Below are 16,356 nucleotides of genomic sequence, written 5' to 3'. Positions count from 1 at the left end.
ATTGTCTTTTACAAACTGAATATTAACAGTGTATAGTTATTTTGTAACTAGAACTTATAGAAAGCTGTACTCTTTAGTTAACACTTGTATCAGGGTAGTTTTACTTCTGTGTGGTTGCAGCTGGGGCTAGCAGGAGGGTGATACCTCTTTAACAATGGACTTCTCGCCAACAGTCGGCCTGTCTCTGAAAGGAATGTTGGCAATTAGCAGCAGAGTTTTATTCTTGTCTATTTTGGGACACTGAAATCCACACACAAGGTCATTTATCTTCTCTTTTGTTTTAGACAAGGTCAGTAATCTTTAAAAAAAAGGGGACTCCAAAGGACTAGGCAACAGAATGGCTTAGGTAAGTAAATACATATTCTAATAAATATGCAAAAAGGTAGTATCAGAACAATTTTCATTTTTTTACAGCCTACTTTAATGTCCAAACAATTATAAAGTCAACACCCTTCTATTTAGCAAAGTGAAGAAAATTATCTGATGGCTTCTAGATTGTACCTTTTGGTACTTTGCTAAAATAATTTCTGTTTTTTCCTTACCTTGTATTACTTTTCAATATTACATTTGGCAAACCATAAGTTTAGATTGACATTTAAAAGCAATACAAAGTGTTCATATATTACATGCTGCTATTCGTTTCTTTTGCTGACTAATAATAAATACAACATCCATGCTTTTCATTTTTTAACGCAGTAGCAAGGTGCGCATATAAAAGACACCTTCTTGCATTTGATCAGTTTTTATAGATAGATTTAGTCTATTTAGGGAACCATCTGAAGTCATGATATTGTTAATGGTATGATCGATTTTAATGTTATATGCACCTATTTTAGAATTAAATATTTCATTATCCACTATAATAAACAACATTTGTATCAATTGTTTCCACTGGATGTTGTTACATCACACTTTCAAAAATATTACTTCCTTTTTTTGCATGTAAATTGGTTCCTTTTTCATTTTTTGTTTTATTTGATTTTATACTGCAAAAAATAAATGGATATCAATAAGATTTATTGTTTATTCTTTATGGAGCCAAGTCATTTTTTATTTTAGAACAGTCAAAAATGTATAGGTGATGTGACTTGTGGTGGTTATCAGGTTTTGACTTGATAATGTATACAAGTCACTCCCTAATAATATTACCTGGTCTCAAGTTACAGTATATCGATAAAGTAAATGTTGATTTACACATAATATCCTTACCTTCATAGCACACCACCAAAGCATTTAGGTTACAATTTAAACAGTTGTATCTTTCTTTTTGCTCAAAGAATACTTTCTTTGTAACAGTATAGTGTAGCTTTTGACTTTTTTGTTCTAAAAAACCAAGTGCCTCAATGCCCACTCTGGATATGGTCCTTGCAAAAATGCATGTAGAAAATATGAAAATACTTAGGCATCAATTGTCTTGTAATACAAGGATTTATTGAGAAATACATTCATCTATATTTAGTAGCATTTTTCTGAAAATTTAGTTTATTAGGTATGACACCAATCACTATTAAAATTGGTGATACAAAAATAACTTAAGTTTGCTAGAGAGTGGGGAGGGTGCTAGGGTGGGAGGTAAAAATGCTGCTTGCCTTTTGTGTAATTCTAGGCACAGACACAGCACCAATGAGCAAAGGAGGACATGACACACTGGCATTTCTGACATATCTCCCCTCACCCTGACCTTGAGAGACACAATAAAAGCAAACGAGTTGCCCTAATGAACCAGTCTACACTTTGTTCAAGGTTGGTATTACCCTGTCTGCATGTGTGTACCTCCTACTAACAAAGCTTCATTTTTTTCTTTATTTGGGACGCTGGCTGATTCATTTAACATGTGTATACATTTTTTATATCAACATTTCTATTTTATATGTAAATTTGCTGTCAACTGTTATTTTTGTGCAGAACCTTGCACAAAAACAGTTTTTTTTATTAATTTCAAAATTTAAAGTGAAAGAAGTAAAATGAACAGATTTGCATTCATTATTATTTTGCTTTGTTGTTATACCAATGCCTTAGTTTTTAGTGAGTTAATATTTAATAATATTACTTTATTTTTCAATACTTGCTATATTGTTATTTTTTCCACAAAAGAAAATCCACGGTTTTTGTTTTTTTTAAATTTTCAAATGTTAGTCTAATTCGTTTGTAAAGATGAAGAAATAAAACCAAATGAAAAAACATACATTTTGAAATTCTGCAAACGTTTTTAAATCCAAACTTTCTTCCATAAGGTTGAACAAGAAAGTATACTACTTGAAATATGCTTAAGGATCAAGCCAACTATTTGTTACGAAATAAACTTGTGAACAGATGTACACTGCTGAAGGCTTTGATTGTAAAGGGAAAATGGATAAAAATGGTCAAAAATGATCCTGAAGGTTAAGCAAATGTACGGGTTTAACAAAGGTTTTTTTTATTTTCGTCTTGCACACACTTACCATTGGTGTGGACGTGTATTAAATTTAATTTAGGTATTAGATATGCACTTCAAGATGGAAAAGAAATATGTTGAACTGTATGTATGGATTCTAAACTGAAAAATATATTATGAAACACTATGGTGTGTTAACTGGTACTTGAAAAACCAAAACTGTTTCCTTCTGGCGTATTAGACGAGGATGCTGATTGCTCTGGCAGGCATTCACTGTCAGTGAGTTAAATACAAAATTACATAATTCAGACGTTTTTTGTCTACCTTTAACCTCTTTGCAGATTCGGTGCTTACTTACTCTGCAAACAAATAACTTGAAAAATATGCAATAGATAACAGTAAATGATCAGTAACTACACATGGTCATTACGTATGCAGAAAACTCAGAAAAACAAAATTTTATGACGCCTTTTGAATCCATAAAACGGACTACGAAATGGACAAAACCTTACCGATTCAATCTAACAGTTTTTAAGACTAACATCGTCACTACATCACTACCGTTCCTCTACCTTTTCTTTTATTCAAGCACAATCGCATTTGCATACCTTTTTTCGCATCACTTAATTCTCCGAGGGCATGCGGTTGAACAAAGTTTAGCGCTTCGTGAATGTTTCCTCTTCTTGACTGACCTGTTTAGGATTGTAACATTAAAATGTCTGCTAAATCACACGAAGTGTTATCTTTGTGTCTACAGTGCCTTTATTGCAGCCTATAGCTATTGTGTCCGGTTAACGACGCTAGGCTGCAGTGCCAACGTGGTAGAGATGACAGGTGGGCACTAAATAGCCGAGCGGACGCCCCGCACGTGGCGCCTCTTCGTACAGAATGCGCGGCTTTTAATAGCACAGTGACAGTACCACTCGCTCGGCCTGCTCCGTTCGACGCTCACCCTACACAAACCCTTCCTCTAAATTGTTCCTCCTAAATGTGCATTTTTTCTATTACTGGTCATGTTGTTGTCACTTTCTTTTGTATTATCACAGAGCCTAACGGTCTGCCATCTTGAGCCCAGTCTGCGCGAGCCCTCCCAGATCACTCGCCATGTCGATGTTGGATATGTCCGAGTTTGGGGAGGCTGCCTCATACCTGAGGAAGAGCGACAAGGAGCTGCTCGTTCTTCAGACTCTTCCATTCGACGGTACGTTACACTGGCGTAACCCTGCCACAGGCTGTTGACTTTTCCTTACTCATTTAGAAAGAGAATTTGCATGGTCCATGTGAGGATGAATCGAATAAATACGTGGACTTTGGTTAATCAGCACGTAGAACCTAAATGGGTTACAAATGGGTGACGTTGTCTGCACGCCTAAGGGTGTTAACACACGCATGCTTCACGGACAGTGTCAGTAACAGCTTTCAAAACTAACAACCTTTCTTTCTTTCTTTCTTTCTTTCTTTCTTTCTTTCTTTCTTTCTTTCTTTTACTACACATGGTTGCTTGATAGCCACAGTATAACAGGTGTAACAGTACAGGCATGTATAAGATATTGATAATTTTTAGAGACATAGTCTGAGGGATTGCACAAGTAATTATTTCATTGCACCAGGTGCAGGTGACACAGACTTAACGTTGAACTTTATTATAATATTCTGTTTATGCTGTCTGAACTATATTTTTATATATTATTAACAAATTTTCTTTCTTTCTTTGAGAATGCTTTATATATGATACATATTATATGATTTATATGATATGCTACTGGGTTATATTTCTTTTTTATACCAATCGGTAGTACTGTTAGGGGAGCTCAGTTCCATGCATGGAATTTTCCACACATATTGTTTTTAATGCTAACCGCATCAAGCTTGTCCTTGTAAACAGCTGTTGCTTATGCTCCCAGACTTTAACAATTCATATTATTTTATCTATGCTTTGCTTGGAAGCCTTAATTATCCTTATGAGTTTTGTCAAATGCCTGCAAATGTAGTTCTAAAACGTTTAATTGTAAGTTTGCTCTATCTTGCCATGGCCTCCCGGGTTATGCCCATTTTACAGCTTTGGTATAATTCGCATTCATCATTCAGCTGACGGGGCATTAATTGTTATCAAAAATAAAATCAAATTTTCAAGTCTTCTATATTACATAAAATATTACAAGCTACAGTCAGTGTTCAAGACAATAAAGTGGAATGGCTATGGCAATTGTATTAATGTAGTTTATCTTGTTTGCTAAATATGTAGCTTTCAAACAATCCATATACAGTATTCTATTTATTCAAATTTAGTATTGTCCAAAACATACAACATTCTGGAGACCAGGGGTGGGCAAAGACATTCCTGGAGGGCCGCAGTGGCTGCAGGTTTTTGTTCCAACCCAATTGCTTAAAAAGAATCACTTATTGCTCTAGAAACACTTTTGCTTCATTTTAGTTATCTCCCTCACTAAGATTTTGAACACTTATTGCTTATTTAAGTCTTAAACAGCTGCATTCTCGGTTTTTCATTGCTCCTTATTAGCAATAAGATGCAAATGACAAAAGAAATCAGCATTTCTCCATTTTGCTTGTTCCCCTTTACACCTGTGTGTATTTATCGTGCACTATTTGGTTTAATTAAATACTTGGAAGAAAAGTGAAGAGAAAAAAGTGAAGGGCTGAGAATTACGCATCCGTTTTACACTTCAAAGTATTTAGATGATATCCTTAGAATGGAAAAAAAAATCTAGGATATGAGAATGACTTGACATAGCAGAGTTAAAGCACTAACATGACATGAAATGTAATTATTGGCAAGGATTGTTTTCTAATTAAGCAACTGAGTTGGAACAAAAACCCGCAGCCACTGCGGCCCTCCAGGAATGACTTTGCCCACCCCTGCTGGAGACATTATTGGATGTTAAGAGAAATAGGTATCATGCATTTATTAATCGTTATCTGTTAAGATTAAATTGTTTTTATTTACATATATGTAGCAGACTCTGGAAATCTGAAAGAACATCAGTCATAAAATGAAGCATTGTTTTATTTCAACATGTTACTCATTCACTTTTTCTGTATACAGGGAAGAAGAGGGCCTGGGTTCCAGATGAAAAGGAGGCCTATGTAGAAATAGAAATCAAAGAAAATGTTGGTGGCAAAGTCACCGTGGAAACTGTTGATGGAAGAGTAAGTCTTGTTAAAATTGTTAATGGGAACAACTTGGGTGAATAAAGATTATATGTTACTTGGTATTGAATTAATACAAAAAGTGCACTAACTGGCAATAATCTGAGGATAGTATGCATAAGTATCTATCTATCTATCTATCTATCTATCTATCTATCTATCTATCTATCTATGTTAAAAACATTTTAAAGGTAACACAAATTACAACTATCCTTATTCTCAAATAACACTTGGAAAATAATGAAGTAATTTTCCACCATGAAAAAACATCTGTTGCCAAAAGCAATGTTCCAAGGCTCTTTGATTCTGAATGGATATGCATTTTCATACACATACTATTATACACTGATATTTAAAAATGTTGAATTGTAATGAATTAGTTCATAATAGGACAGTGACTCAATTATTGAAAAGACTGAAAGTAAATCATAATTTCCATAATTATTCATAAATTGTCAGTAGATGTTAATATCATGTTTTATTTTATATTTTCCGTTTTTCATGAATGTTGGGCCAAATCCCAGCAACAGCAAGTGCAGATAGAGTTACAGCCTGAGAAACCCCAGTCCATTTCCAAGTGGTTAGTATTCTTTTATCATGGTGACAGTGCAAGTTTCAAGTTATTTAAAATTTTTAATAAGTCATTGGTGTTTGATAAGAGGTTTATTACCACTCTTCTTTATATATTAGGATTTAGCAAAACATACTTTATCTAAAAAACATAGATAAGAACCTGCACCTGTCTTATTTACCCAGATGATTATGAAGGGTATCAAATCATTTAACTGTTTATTTGTGCAATCTTGTGAAAAAGTTGGCGCCATAACAAAAATGTACAGGACAACAGAATGTCAATAAATGAGTGTCAACAAAAAAGCACTCTGACAAATGCAAGGATGAAAAATATGTAAAATTAGTAAAGCATCATTTTGTGCCTTGCAATGACGTGATTGCTGCTTTTGGATACTGTAGCGGCTAGCAGGCAGAAGCACATATTGGTAGGCTGGGGCTAGGTCCTTGCAATGTTTACTGCCAGATACAGCATTTCATGATTTACAGAAAACCATATGGACAAATCATGGCTGTTCTACAGCTTTCTAAGTTGCTGTGCCATGAGTGCTTTAAAAAGGAAAGCCATTATTGCCTGGTGGATTGGTGTTTTTGGCAGCAGGAAGGGAGAGTGACAAGCAGTCTACATGAGGATGCCACCCTGGTGGATGACAGGAGTTGAATGATGGAGAAGCTATATAGCTGGAGGGAGCTAAGTGACACCAGGAGCAGTAGAGGAGTGATAAAGGCAGGAGTCAGGAACCCCAAGAATTTGCTTGCTGGTGAAAGGATGAGTTACCCTCAGGTCTGCAACTTTATAACATAATTCAGTCTATGGTCATCCTGAGTCTGCACAAAGAGTGGGCAGGGTGAGGTGAGACGCAACTTGTCACAGTGCTTTGTTGTTTTGGTGGTGCTCCCCATAGTCCTTAAAAATGGGTAAGATTGCATAGGCATGCTAAAGTTCAATGATTTGCCTGTTGAGTTGTGAAGTAAAACATTAAATATGCCCTTTTGTCAGAGAGTTTAAAATGCTCAACTTGCATGATGTTTGTGTTTGTCTCCTGTCCATAATTGTCACAATACATTCTCTTCAGAACATCCAAATCAAGATATGTCCAAGTTAATTGCCACCTATAACAGTTAATAGTGACATATAGATGGATGGCACCAGAGATGTCCATAGAGATTTTGGGACCTCTGAAACAATACCATATTGCCCTCCCCAGAATCAAACCAACACTGTACAATGGTTGTGTCACCATCCCCATGCCAAACCCATTTGAAGCTTCTGATAAATTTACCTATGCAGGCTGTTATAGCACTAGTTTAGTCTCATATTTACTAGGGCTGTCACATTTCCCAAAAAAAAGGTTTTAATATTTAAATTAAAAATAAGTAACTATTGCAATATATTTGAACTTAGGTTAATGATTCTAGATGTTATTTTTTGTGTACCTCTTTTTAATACGTTAAAATTATGGTAACTGGCAATAACATCAGCAACAAAAGTCAGGAAGAAAAAATAATAAACAGTGATACGTGGGCAACTGTCATTTATATATAACAGCCATCAAAGTACCCCACAGTTGCACTGTATTAAAGAGAAGTATTTGCACAGCCAACTTGGGTGAGGAAGAACTTGTAATGACATTGAGTCATAAAATCAATGATGAAAAGGAGCTTATATCCTTATAAGCTACCTGCACTGTCACTGCACTTCACTTCATTATTATTTGTATTTTTACTTTATTTTTTTCACAGTATGTCTGTAAAACATGAAGTGCTTATGACAAATTTGCATGACTACTATAGCCTCCAAATGTAAGGAGTGCTTGAAAACACCATTTTCTGACTGTATTAAGTGATGTGACCAAAAAGATATCTCTCCTGATTGCTTAAACAAACTAAATGCAGTCATTATTTAATTTTTCCCCAGCTAAGTGGTGCTTTTCAATTTTAAGGTCAGGAGATGATCTTTTTTATATTAAATGAGACACTGTGACAAAATTGAATAAGATGGTGCCTGTGTTCATGTCTCACAAATTAATTACCTGAATATATTAAATGTTGCAATGTAATGATGTGTATATTTTTTCCCTTATTGGTCAGTTTTATTTAACAGACATTTTCAAAGAAGCTTAAATTCTGTAAAATGAGTCTGTGTGTTTAACAGGAAAGTGTTAACAAACATTAACAAGCTGTCTAGCAAGATAATCATTAGTAGCTGAAATGTGTCATTTTTTATTTACTGACATACAGGAAATTCAATGTACATATACCTGCACAGCTTATTTGAATTGGCTCCTAATTCAATTTTTTAAAATATTTTGGTTCCTAGGTCAGAGTCAACAATCCTGTAAACTGTTTTGTTTGCAGCATGTGTAGTTAGTAGACTAACATTAATAAACTGACCTTTCCTTTAGAAAATTTGGGTGACTAACTGCCTCCTTCTTTTCTCTCATTCAAGCCTTTCTAGACTTTCTTTCCTTTTCTGGAACCCAGAATTTGGTTTTGCCATTGCAGTTTAATGTTGACTAGTATGCTAACAGTATGGAATGCCACACTATGATTCAGGTTCATGAGGATTGGGCTAAAATATTCTGGCTAAAAGAGAGGAAGAGAATACATTGTATAGACTTGCCAAAGGATTGCTGCTTTTGGCAAAAAACATTAGCTTCTAATTTGTAAATGAGTTCTTATTTTCAGTTTAATTTATATACCTGGCCAATAAAAACTGAAAATTATGTTCCAGTATTTTTGAGGGCCCCTGTCATTCAGAGGCCCTTGGAATCGGTGCCCCTGGATGCTGCTTTTAGACTTTTTTCAAGTTGTGTTCATGGTGCAATACATTTCACAGTACAGTGTCCTTTTACTAGCTGTGTGCATTTTTCTTCTAAGCATTTGTCACAGCATTCTTTTGTAAGTGCTGTTTTGTCCTACACAGTTTTATCATGTTACTGAAAAAGTATATACTGTACATCTTCTTTCACTTCAATGATTTTATGTATCAGTGTAAAACTAACAAACTTCCTGTCCTCAATTAATTCTGCATTTAGATAAATCCATCTTTAAGTGAAAGTTTTTATTTTGTTATATTTTATTCAACAAGAAATATGCAAAATAAATAAGCAAAGTTCATGAGCCATATGTGAAAAATAAGATACATAACATTATTCAGTAGCTTGTAGAACCACCTTTTGTGGAACTAATCATTTTCTTTTTAAGCTTATCAGTGTCTCATGTAATATTAGAGGAACTTTTGTCTACTCTCTTTAAAGCATTACTTCAATTGATTGATGTTTGAGGGCATTAATCTATGTGCAGCTTACTTAAGGTCTCACCACAGAACCTCAATTGGAATGAAGTCTAGAATTTGACTTCGCAGTTCCAAAACAGATTTGTTTTTTACCTATTCAATTAAGAACATAAGACAATACAAATGTTCATAATTTAGAGGAGACCATTCAGTTTGTTTGTTTAACTACAAACTATGTAGTTTCACTATAATAACTACCTATTTTTAAAAGTTGTAAATGTTATAACTATTCTCAGATTTATGAGAAAAGACCTCTGTGAGTTTACTGCAGGTGTGGTTTGTCTTTGGCACAGCAGAACTTCCTGACTGTCACCAAATCATGCAAACTTGATTTGGAACACCCGACTTTAATTATCTCCTTTAATGATTCAGAATCAGTAAGACTGTTCTTGTATATTCAGTCATGACCTGTGCACATTGGCTTCATTTTTTTGAATAAATAATGGCAAAGTAAAATATGTCTCTTTTCATACCTGAGTTTTACTGAACTGAAATTAGGATGTTCTAAGGATTAGATGATTGTCTCCTTATGTGGAAGGGTATAGAGCTGAAAGAAGGGTACATTTGCATTTTCACATGACTGCACATGCAAATTGATGCTTTTATTTGCACTATGACATGTGTTGCATTACAAAGTGATTTGTGATTATATGGCTTGTGAAAAGTGCAAACCAGAAATAATAAGAAGCAATAACAACTGGACTTTTAACCACTGGGGTCTGTAAAGTTATGCAGTGGTTTCTACAGTTGTCTAGGTTAAATTTCCAAAGCAGACTCTGTGGAGTTTGTATGTTCTTACCATGTTTGCATGCCCTTTTCTCTCACATTGGAAATACATATATGCTAGATTTTAGGGAGTGTAGAGTTGTAATGGACTGGTGATCCATGAAGTGTAGGTGTTTCTAGGGTAGACCCCAAACCTTAAATAGAGAACTTATAATCATAATTATATACAGTAGGTTTTCTGAGGATAGCCTTCCTCTGTTGATTGTTCTAGTTTTAAGTATCTTTAACATTAAGACTTTTCTTGTGTTGTTATTCATTTTCACCTCCAGCTAAAATTTTAGTCCAGTGAAACAACAGTGGCCTTTGAAAACAGAAAGTGTGCATTTCAGTAGGTTGTCGAATGAACATGCATTACTAATGTGAATAAAAATGCAAAATGGTTGGTTTTATCTTTTTTCTTGCCTGTTCCTCCTTGAAATGTATGCATTTAACATATATGCAAAGATTCATTAATATAAAATTAAACTATAAATGTACTCCATGGAGTCATGGTGGTACAGTGTCTAGTGCTTCAAAGATTTGTAGTTTAATTGTTCAATCTAAATTAGCCCTGTGTGGGTGTGCATGAGCGGGTCCTTCAGTGGAGTTGTGCTCTGTCCTTGACAGTTTCAGGTCTTGCACCTAGTGTTGCTGGGATAGTCAGCCACCATGGCCATGATATAAGTTAAGCAGGTTTGAGAAATTATGTTATTTAATGTTTTCTAAATGTTATATTTAGGAAACATCTTCTTGGTTGGCTTAGTAAATACTGTATACATGATGATTTTTGATTTAGGTCTTATATTTGGATTATTTTTTCAATGAGGAATCTTTTTTTCTGTTAAGACTTTCACTGTGAAGGAAGATGATATTCAGCTTATGAATCCTCCCAAGTTCGATATGATAGAAGACATGGCCATGCTGACTCATCTCAATGAGGCCTCAGTGCTTCAAAATCTTAAACGGCGATACAGCAACTGGATGATCTATGTAAGTTTTTCTTTTAACATCCATAAGCAACCTCTAAAATAGGACTAACTGAGGACTTTAAAAACCTAAGAATGATTAAATAAGGTCTACTTGTTCGGACCTGGACCATACTTAGTACTGTTTCTTGAGTAAATAAAAGTTAGAAAATTCTTAAATATATACTGCAATCATAATTCTTAACCATTGGTGGATAAACAAAAAGATTATGTAACATTCATGATTGGTGTAATTATCCAAAACCTCAAAGTGGTAACCTAAAAAAGTAGGTTCCATCATCATCTTTTTAAAACCTGTACACTAACGTGTCCTTTTGTTTTCTATTATATTTTGAGTGTTGTATTTTTTTTCATTAAGTAATGTGTTGACTTTTTTACCATGATGGACTGGCTGTTACTAATACAAAAAATATCAAGAAACTGTTTTTGTGAAAATCTTATCAGCCTTGCTTTAGTGGTTATCAAGAGTACCTACTAGATATTTTATAATACATCTCACAGTTTTATTACACTTGCTATTGTTTGTAAACTGCAGCAGATCAAAAAAGAACAAATCCTTAGTTTCTGAACTGATAAGAGACTTGAAAGTTCCAAAAAATTATAGTCCAGACAAGTGAAGGTTTAATAATAAGACATTTTTTTAAAGGATGAACCAGAAGCCTTAGTCTGAGTACTTAGTTGATAACTTGAAACACTTCCTTCCTTTAAAATACAGAGTTCTGCTGTAACTCTGGCTCTTAAATTAGCAGAGTCAAATACATCATCAATTGATATTTGTGCAGCAAAATGCTGTAATGACTAAGCATCTTTGGATGCAAAATATGAGGTGAAACACACATAATCTATATTCCTTTTCATTTTACCAATAAATATTTGATCACAAAAAAGATGGTGATACCAAAAGAATGAAAACAATAAATAGTATAAATTGTGAAATAAATAAAATGTCAAAAAAAAATACTAAACAGCATTGTAATCCATTTAACTCACCAAGTATTATGACAGTGTTTGTAACATTTAGTTAAATATTGCACATGTGTAATTTACACTATTAACACATTTGTGTCTGGGAATCTCTCAAAACAAGTTGAAGAATAGGATTATTGCTTTTGTGATAGAAAAGAAAAATGATGCTGCAAAATACTGGAGAGCCATCTTAGCTCCCCTGAGTGAGGCACACAATTACCTTAAATGGTCTTTTGTACAACCAAAACATTTCCACTCTATTCTCTTGTCACTATCAAAGTGATGTTAACAGTGGCCATATCACAGACTGGCACACTATTTTTTTTTCTATCAAGAATTTCATGTGAAAATCACACAAACCTACAACTATATCTGAGTGTTCTTGGTTAACAGAAAAAGCACACAGTCAACAATGATATTAATTAACATTGATCTTCTTTATGTCTGTAGTGTAACAATAGTGTCAAAAAGAAAACATGGAGCCTTGACTCCTAATTTTGATTGTATAAAAAGTGCTAAACTGAGCAATTTGTTTGTAGCTATTAATGTTACATATAATTGGATCTCCAGATGATACTTTAGGAGTTGCTGAGTTGCAACCTGAGTCTGCATAGCAAAACATGTCTACTGAACACATTAGTACTGGCATAGGAAGATGCTGATGATATTGTGACTCCAGTCTGCACTTGTCAGCTGGGATATATTACAAGCCAACAATGGAGAAAGAATGGAAGGTGTTTAACTCATTTGCTTTATGGACTGAAATAACCTTCTGCAGTATGAAAAGGGAGAGCATTTAGTTTAACTAACCAATACATTAATGCAGAATTAAACAGACATGCAGAGTAAATACTGTAGAAAAAAATCTATAAGGACTGCAACAGTATATGACCAAAAAAATGGCAGAGATTTCTCCCAACATTGGAACTAGAAATCAATACAATAATTTATATCAAGTTAGTTTTCTTTCAAAATTGTCGTACACCATCACAGTCTTTTTTTAAAGATCCCACTCCTATCCTTAAAATGGTTTGGTTTGCCAAGTTATAACTTGTAACACGATAGAAAGTGTTTCATTTTGCAAGTGAATATGTTTAAACAATTTAAATTTGTAAGAATTTTAGTATGGTCAAGTGATTATGATTTACTTTATTGATACTGTATAATGTAGTGTTATCAAGGAAGATGTGTGTTCTTTCAAATCAATTTTTTTTTCATACATTAAGACAAACATTAGACTGAACACACAATATAATAGACCGATTTCATTTTGGTTAACATAATTTCTGTTAGATTAGTATAAACAGTGATAGTGGGGGATGAAGTGCTAGCTCAGTGACTTTAAAAATCATTGTTCAATGTTATAATCTATGCAATCATTTATTACCATTGGCTGAGTGCACCAATTAGCAATTGTGTGTGTTTTGAGAATGTGGAAGTAAACCAAAGTACCTGGGAAAAATCCAGGTGAACTCAGATACTGTACCCTCATGCTACATTTAGTCTTTTATTAGTATGGATCAATTAAAACAAACAAAATTGTTACAATACTATATTACATTTTAAAGTAAGATGTGTGTCAAATGGTATACCAAAGAAAGGTAGACCTAAATCTCAGTAATGCTACTGCACTGTAGCAGTCATGCCACAACCTTAGATTCCCTGCTTGCTCCATAGCCCTTCTTGCCCAGTGCTGCTTCAGTGCAGATAAGTATCCATTTATGCTTTATTATTCTTTTATGAAAGTTTTGTAAGCAAGCTGTGTTTTTTGGAATGCACTGAAAGTTGCAATTCTGTGGAATCTTTACTTTGGACTACTCCACTTGGGTTTTAAACACTGAAATGTTTGTTTTTGTCTTTACAGACTTATTCAGGGCTGTTTTGTGTAACTGTAAACCCCTATAAGTGGCTTCCAGTCTATACAGCTCCTGTCGTTGCTGCTTACAAAGGGAAGCGGCGATCAGAGGCCCCACCTCACATCTATTCCATTGCCGATAATGCATATAATGACATGTTGCGCAGTGAGTGCCATGGCTATTTTGTTTTTTTTTCTTATTTTTAAAAGTAAAAATGATACTTGTTTTCTATTGAATATTTACTGTGTTAATCGATGTTGTGTATATAGCTGAATGTCTCTTCACTCTGATCATGAGAATCCAAAGCACATTTAGTCAGTAAAGAGGTTGTTTTTTAACAACTTAAAATATTTATTATTTGAAATTGACCTTTTCTGTTTTATAATTTGGTTTTCCTTTAATTCTACTAAAATATTTTTTTTACTTCAAGACAGACATAACCATGCCTAACACCATGATACGTACTTCCTGTTGATCTTAGGGCTAAGTGAACCTGCATGTCTTAATTATAAAGATCATAAATTTAATTAAAAAGCTTGTTTTGACATCTGGCTTGTAGTTCTTACATGTGCACTTGAAGAAAAATTTAAGTTATTTTCAGTTTCCAGAAATTTAGAGCACTCGAAAGATCTTTTAAGTTTCAGAGTTTTCATATTACATATCAGGAACCACAAATAAAGACAGTGCAATTGCAAACAAGAGGGTCCATCAAAGCATGAGGTGTAGTGTTTGAACACAGGTTATAGTTTAATCATGAGGTAATACCTTATATTGCTGGACATAAAGGCATAATAAGTCTGCATATTACTATCTTTGCCTTTCATGTGATTATTTAAACCATGATGAGGATGCTAACAGATTAACTTGGGAGTGCTTGATTGAAACATTTTCTTTCCTAATTTATCATTTATTTCAAGGAATACAGGTTCTTGTCTCCAAAGCATTTTTGTCAAGTACTATAGCCAAAGTTTCTTGTATAATGGCCACCACTTCCCAGTATAGTATATTATCCAGTTTTATTCTCAAGTCACTTTAAAAGTTTTTAACTGGCTTTTGCAAATTTTTTAGCTGTTTTTTTTTTTAAGAAATGCATCTCTTATCCATGTTAACTTGTAAATTTGTTTTCTGTTAGTAATTGTGAACCCTTTTCAGGTGACTATTTGGTATGTGCTCAGTATATTTAACCATTAGAAATGGGCTTGTTATAGCCATAGATCTGCAGCCACAGGAGCGCTACCATACTACTATTTTGGTTTGTCACTTATAAAATATATAATGTAATAAAATATAATTTTATTTTCATATTATAATTTTCATATGGTGTTGGAAGTTTACAAATGAGGGAACCCCACTATGATTAAAAAAGAAAAACTCCACTTTTCACAAAATACATTGTTAAAAATTTGGGATTCCATAATTTGTAAGTATTCCCTTACTGTTCTGGCTAAGATGAATAGCTGATTTAAAGTAAACTTTATATTGTTTTTCTATCCTTCCAACCAAGTTGATATTCCATGAATTATAGCTCTCTCTTTGTCTGTATCATAGCTTGCTTTTGTCTCTGTTGCCCATTTCATTCTTTGTTCACTGTTTATTCTCTCTGAATTATTTGATTCCATTATTTGTAAAATTTTTCTTACCATTAAGTTGATTAGCTGATTCATACTAAATTTTACATTGTTTTTTCATCTATGAATTATTTTCATATTCTGTGAAAGGTAGTTCTTCCTTGTTCATTTAGGAGATTTATTGGCTATAGATAATACATAGATTAATTGATATTTCAGCATAACCTATATAGTTTTAAAACAATTCAGTAATAAAAGTCTGTAAGTAAAACAATATATACCATTGCTAAAATGTATTAAATTTCATTTGTTTTTCCACTAAAAGTTACTTCTCAGCAAATAAATAAAAATAATATTTCAGGAAATACATAAGTTAGTCTTACAATTATTTACATGCTTTACATATTTTAATATATCTCAGCAAATAGAAGGTGGCTGCAACTGTGGTGACTCAGTGAATACTATAGATCACTGCAAAATGTCTTGTCAATCATCATTCTGCATGTGGTATTTGATTCCATACTACATGGCTGACAAAGTGCTAGAGTCACAACACAGATCTGATGTTAAACGCAAAGTTCCACACAGATTTGTATTTGAAGACATATGTAGGGCTTTAATCTCAGTATTAAACATAGTACTGTTTTACACAGTAGGATGCAAGATTTATACCAACAGATAATTTCAAATAAATACTTTAGTAACAAAATGGGCATACAACAGTAGTCACCTTCATCAAATTTATAAAATTGTGTTTTTGTTATATCTTGAAATAAGTCCTACTCCTTGCTAAGACAGACAGACT

General features: G+C 33.6%; 1 protein-coding gene across 1 annotated transcript in view; it reads left to right on the top strand.

Moving 5' to 3' along the window:
• The first annotated feature begins 265 nt into the window (after nucleotides 1-265).
• LOC120514297 (myosin-7-like) overlaps nucleotides 266-16,356 on the top strand; it is a 54,271-nt gene continuing 38,180 nt past the window's right edge. The window contains exons 1-6 of the mRNA XM_039734625.1: nucleotides 266-346; nucleotides 1,607-1,743; nucleotides 3,421-3,575; nucleotides 5,439-5,542; nucleotides 11,022-11,165; nucleotides 13,992-14,148. Coding sequence (XP_039590559.1) covers nucleotides 3,479-3,575; nucleotides 5,439-5,542; nucleotides 11,022-11,165; nucleotides 13,992-14,148 — 502 coding nt within the window. The 5' untranslated portion in view covers nucleotides 266-346; nucleotides 1,607-1,743; nucleotides 3,421-3,478. The remainder of the gene's footprint in view (nucleotides 347-1,606; nucleotides 1,744-3,420; nucleotides 3,576-5,438; nucleotides 5,543-11,021; nucleotides 11,166-13,991; nucleotides 14,149-16,356) is intronic.

The sequence above is a fragment of the Polypterus senegalus genome, chromosome 14 (genome assembly GCF_016835505.1).
Source record: "Polypterus senegalus isolate Bchr_013 chromosome 14, ASM1683550v1, whole genome shotgun sequence".
Taxonomy (NCBI): domain Eukaryota; kingdom Metazoa; phylum Chordata; class Cladistia; order Polypteriformes; family Polypteridae; genus Polypterus; species Polypterus senegalus.
This window is presented reverse-complemented; position numbering and strand designations above follow the sequence as displayed.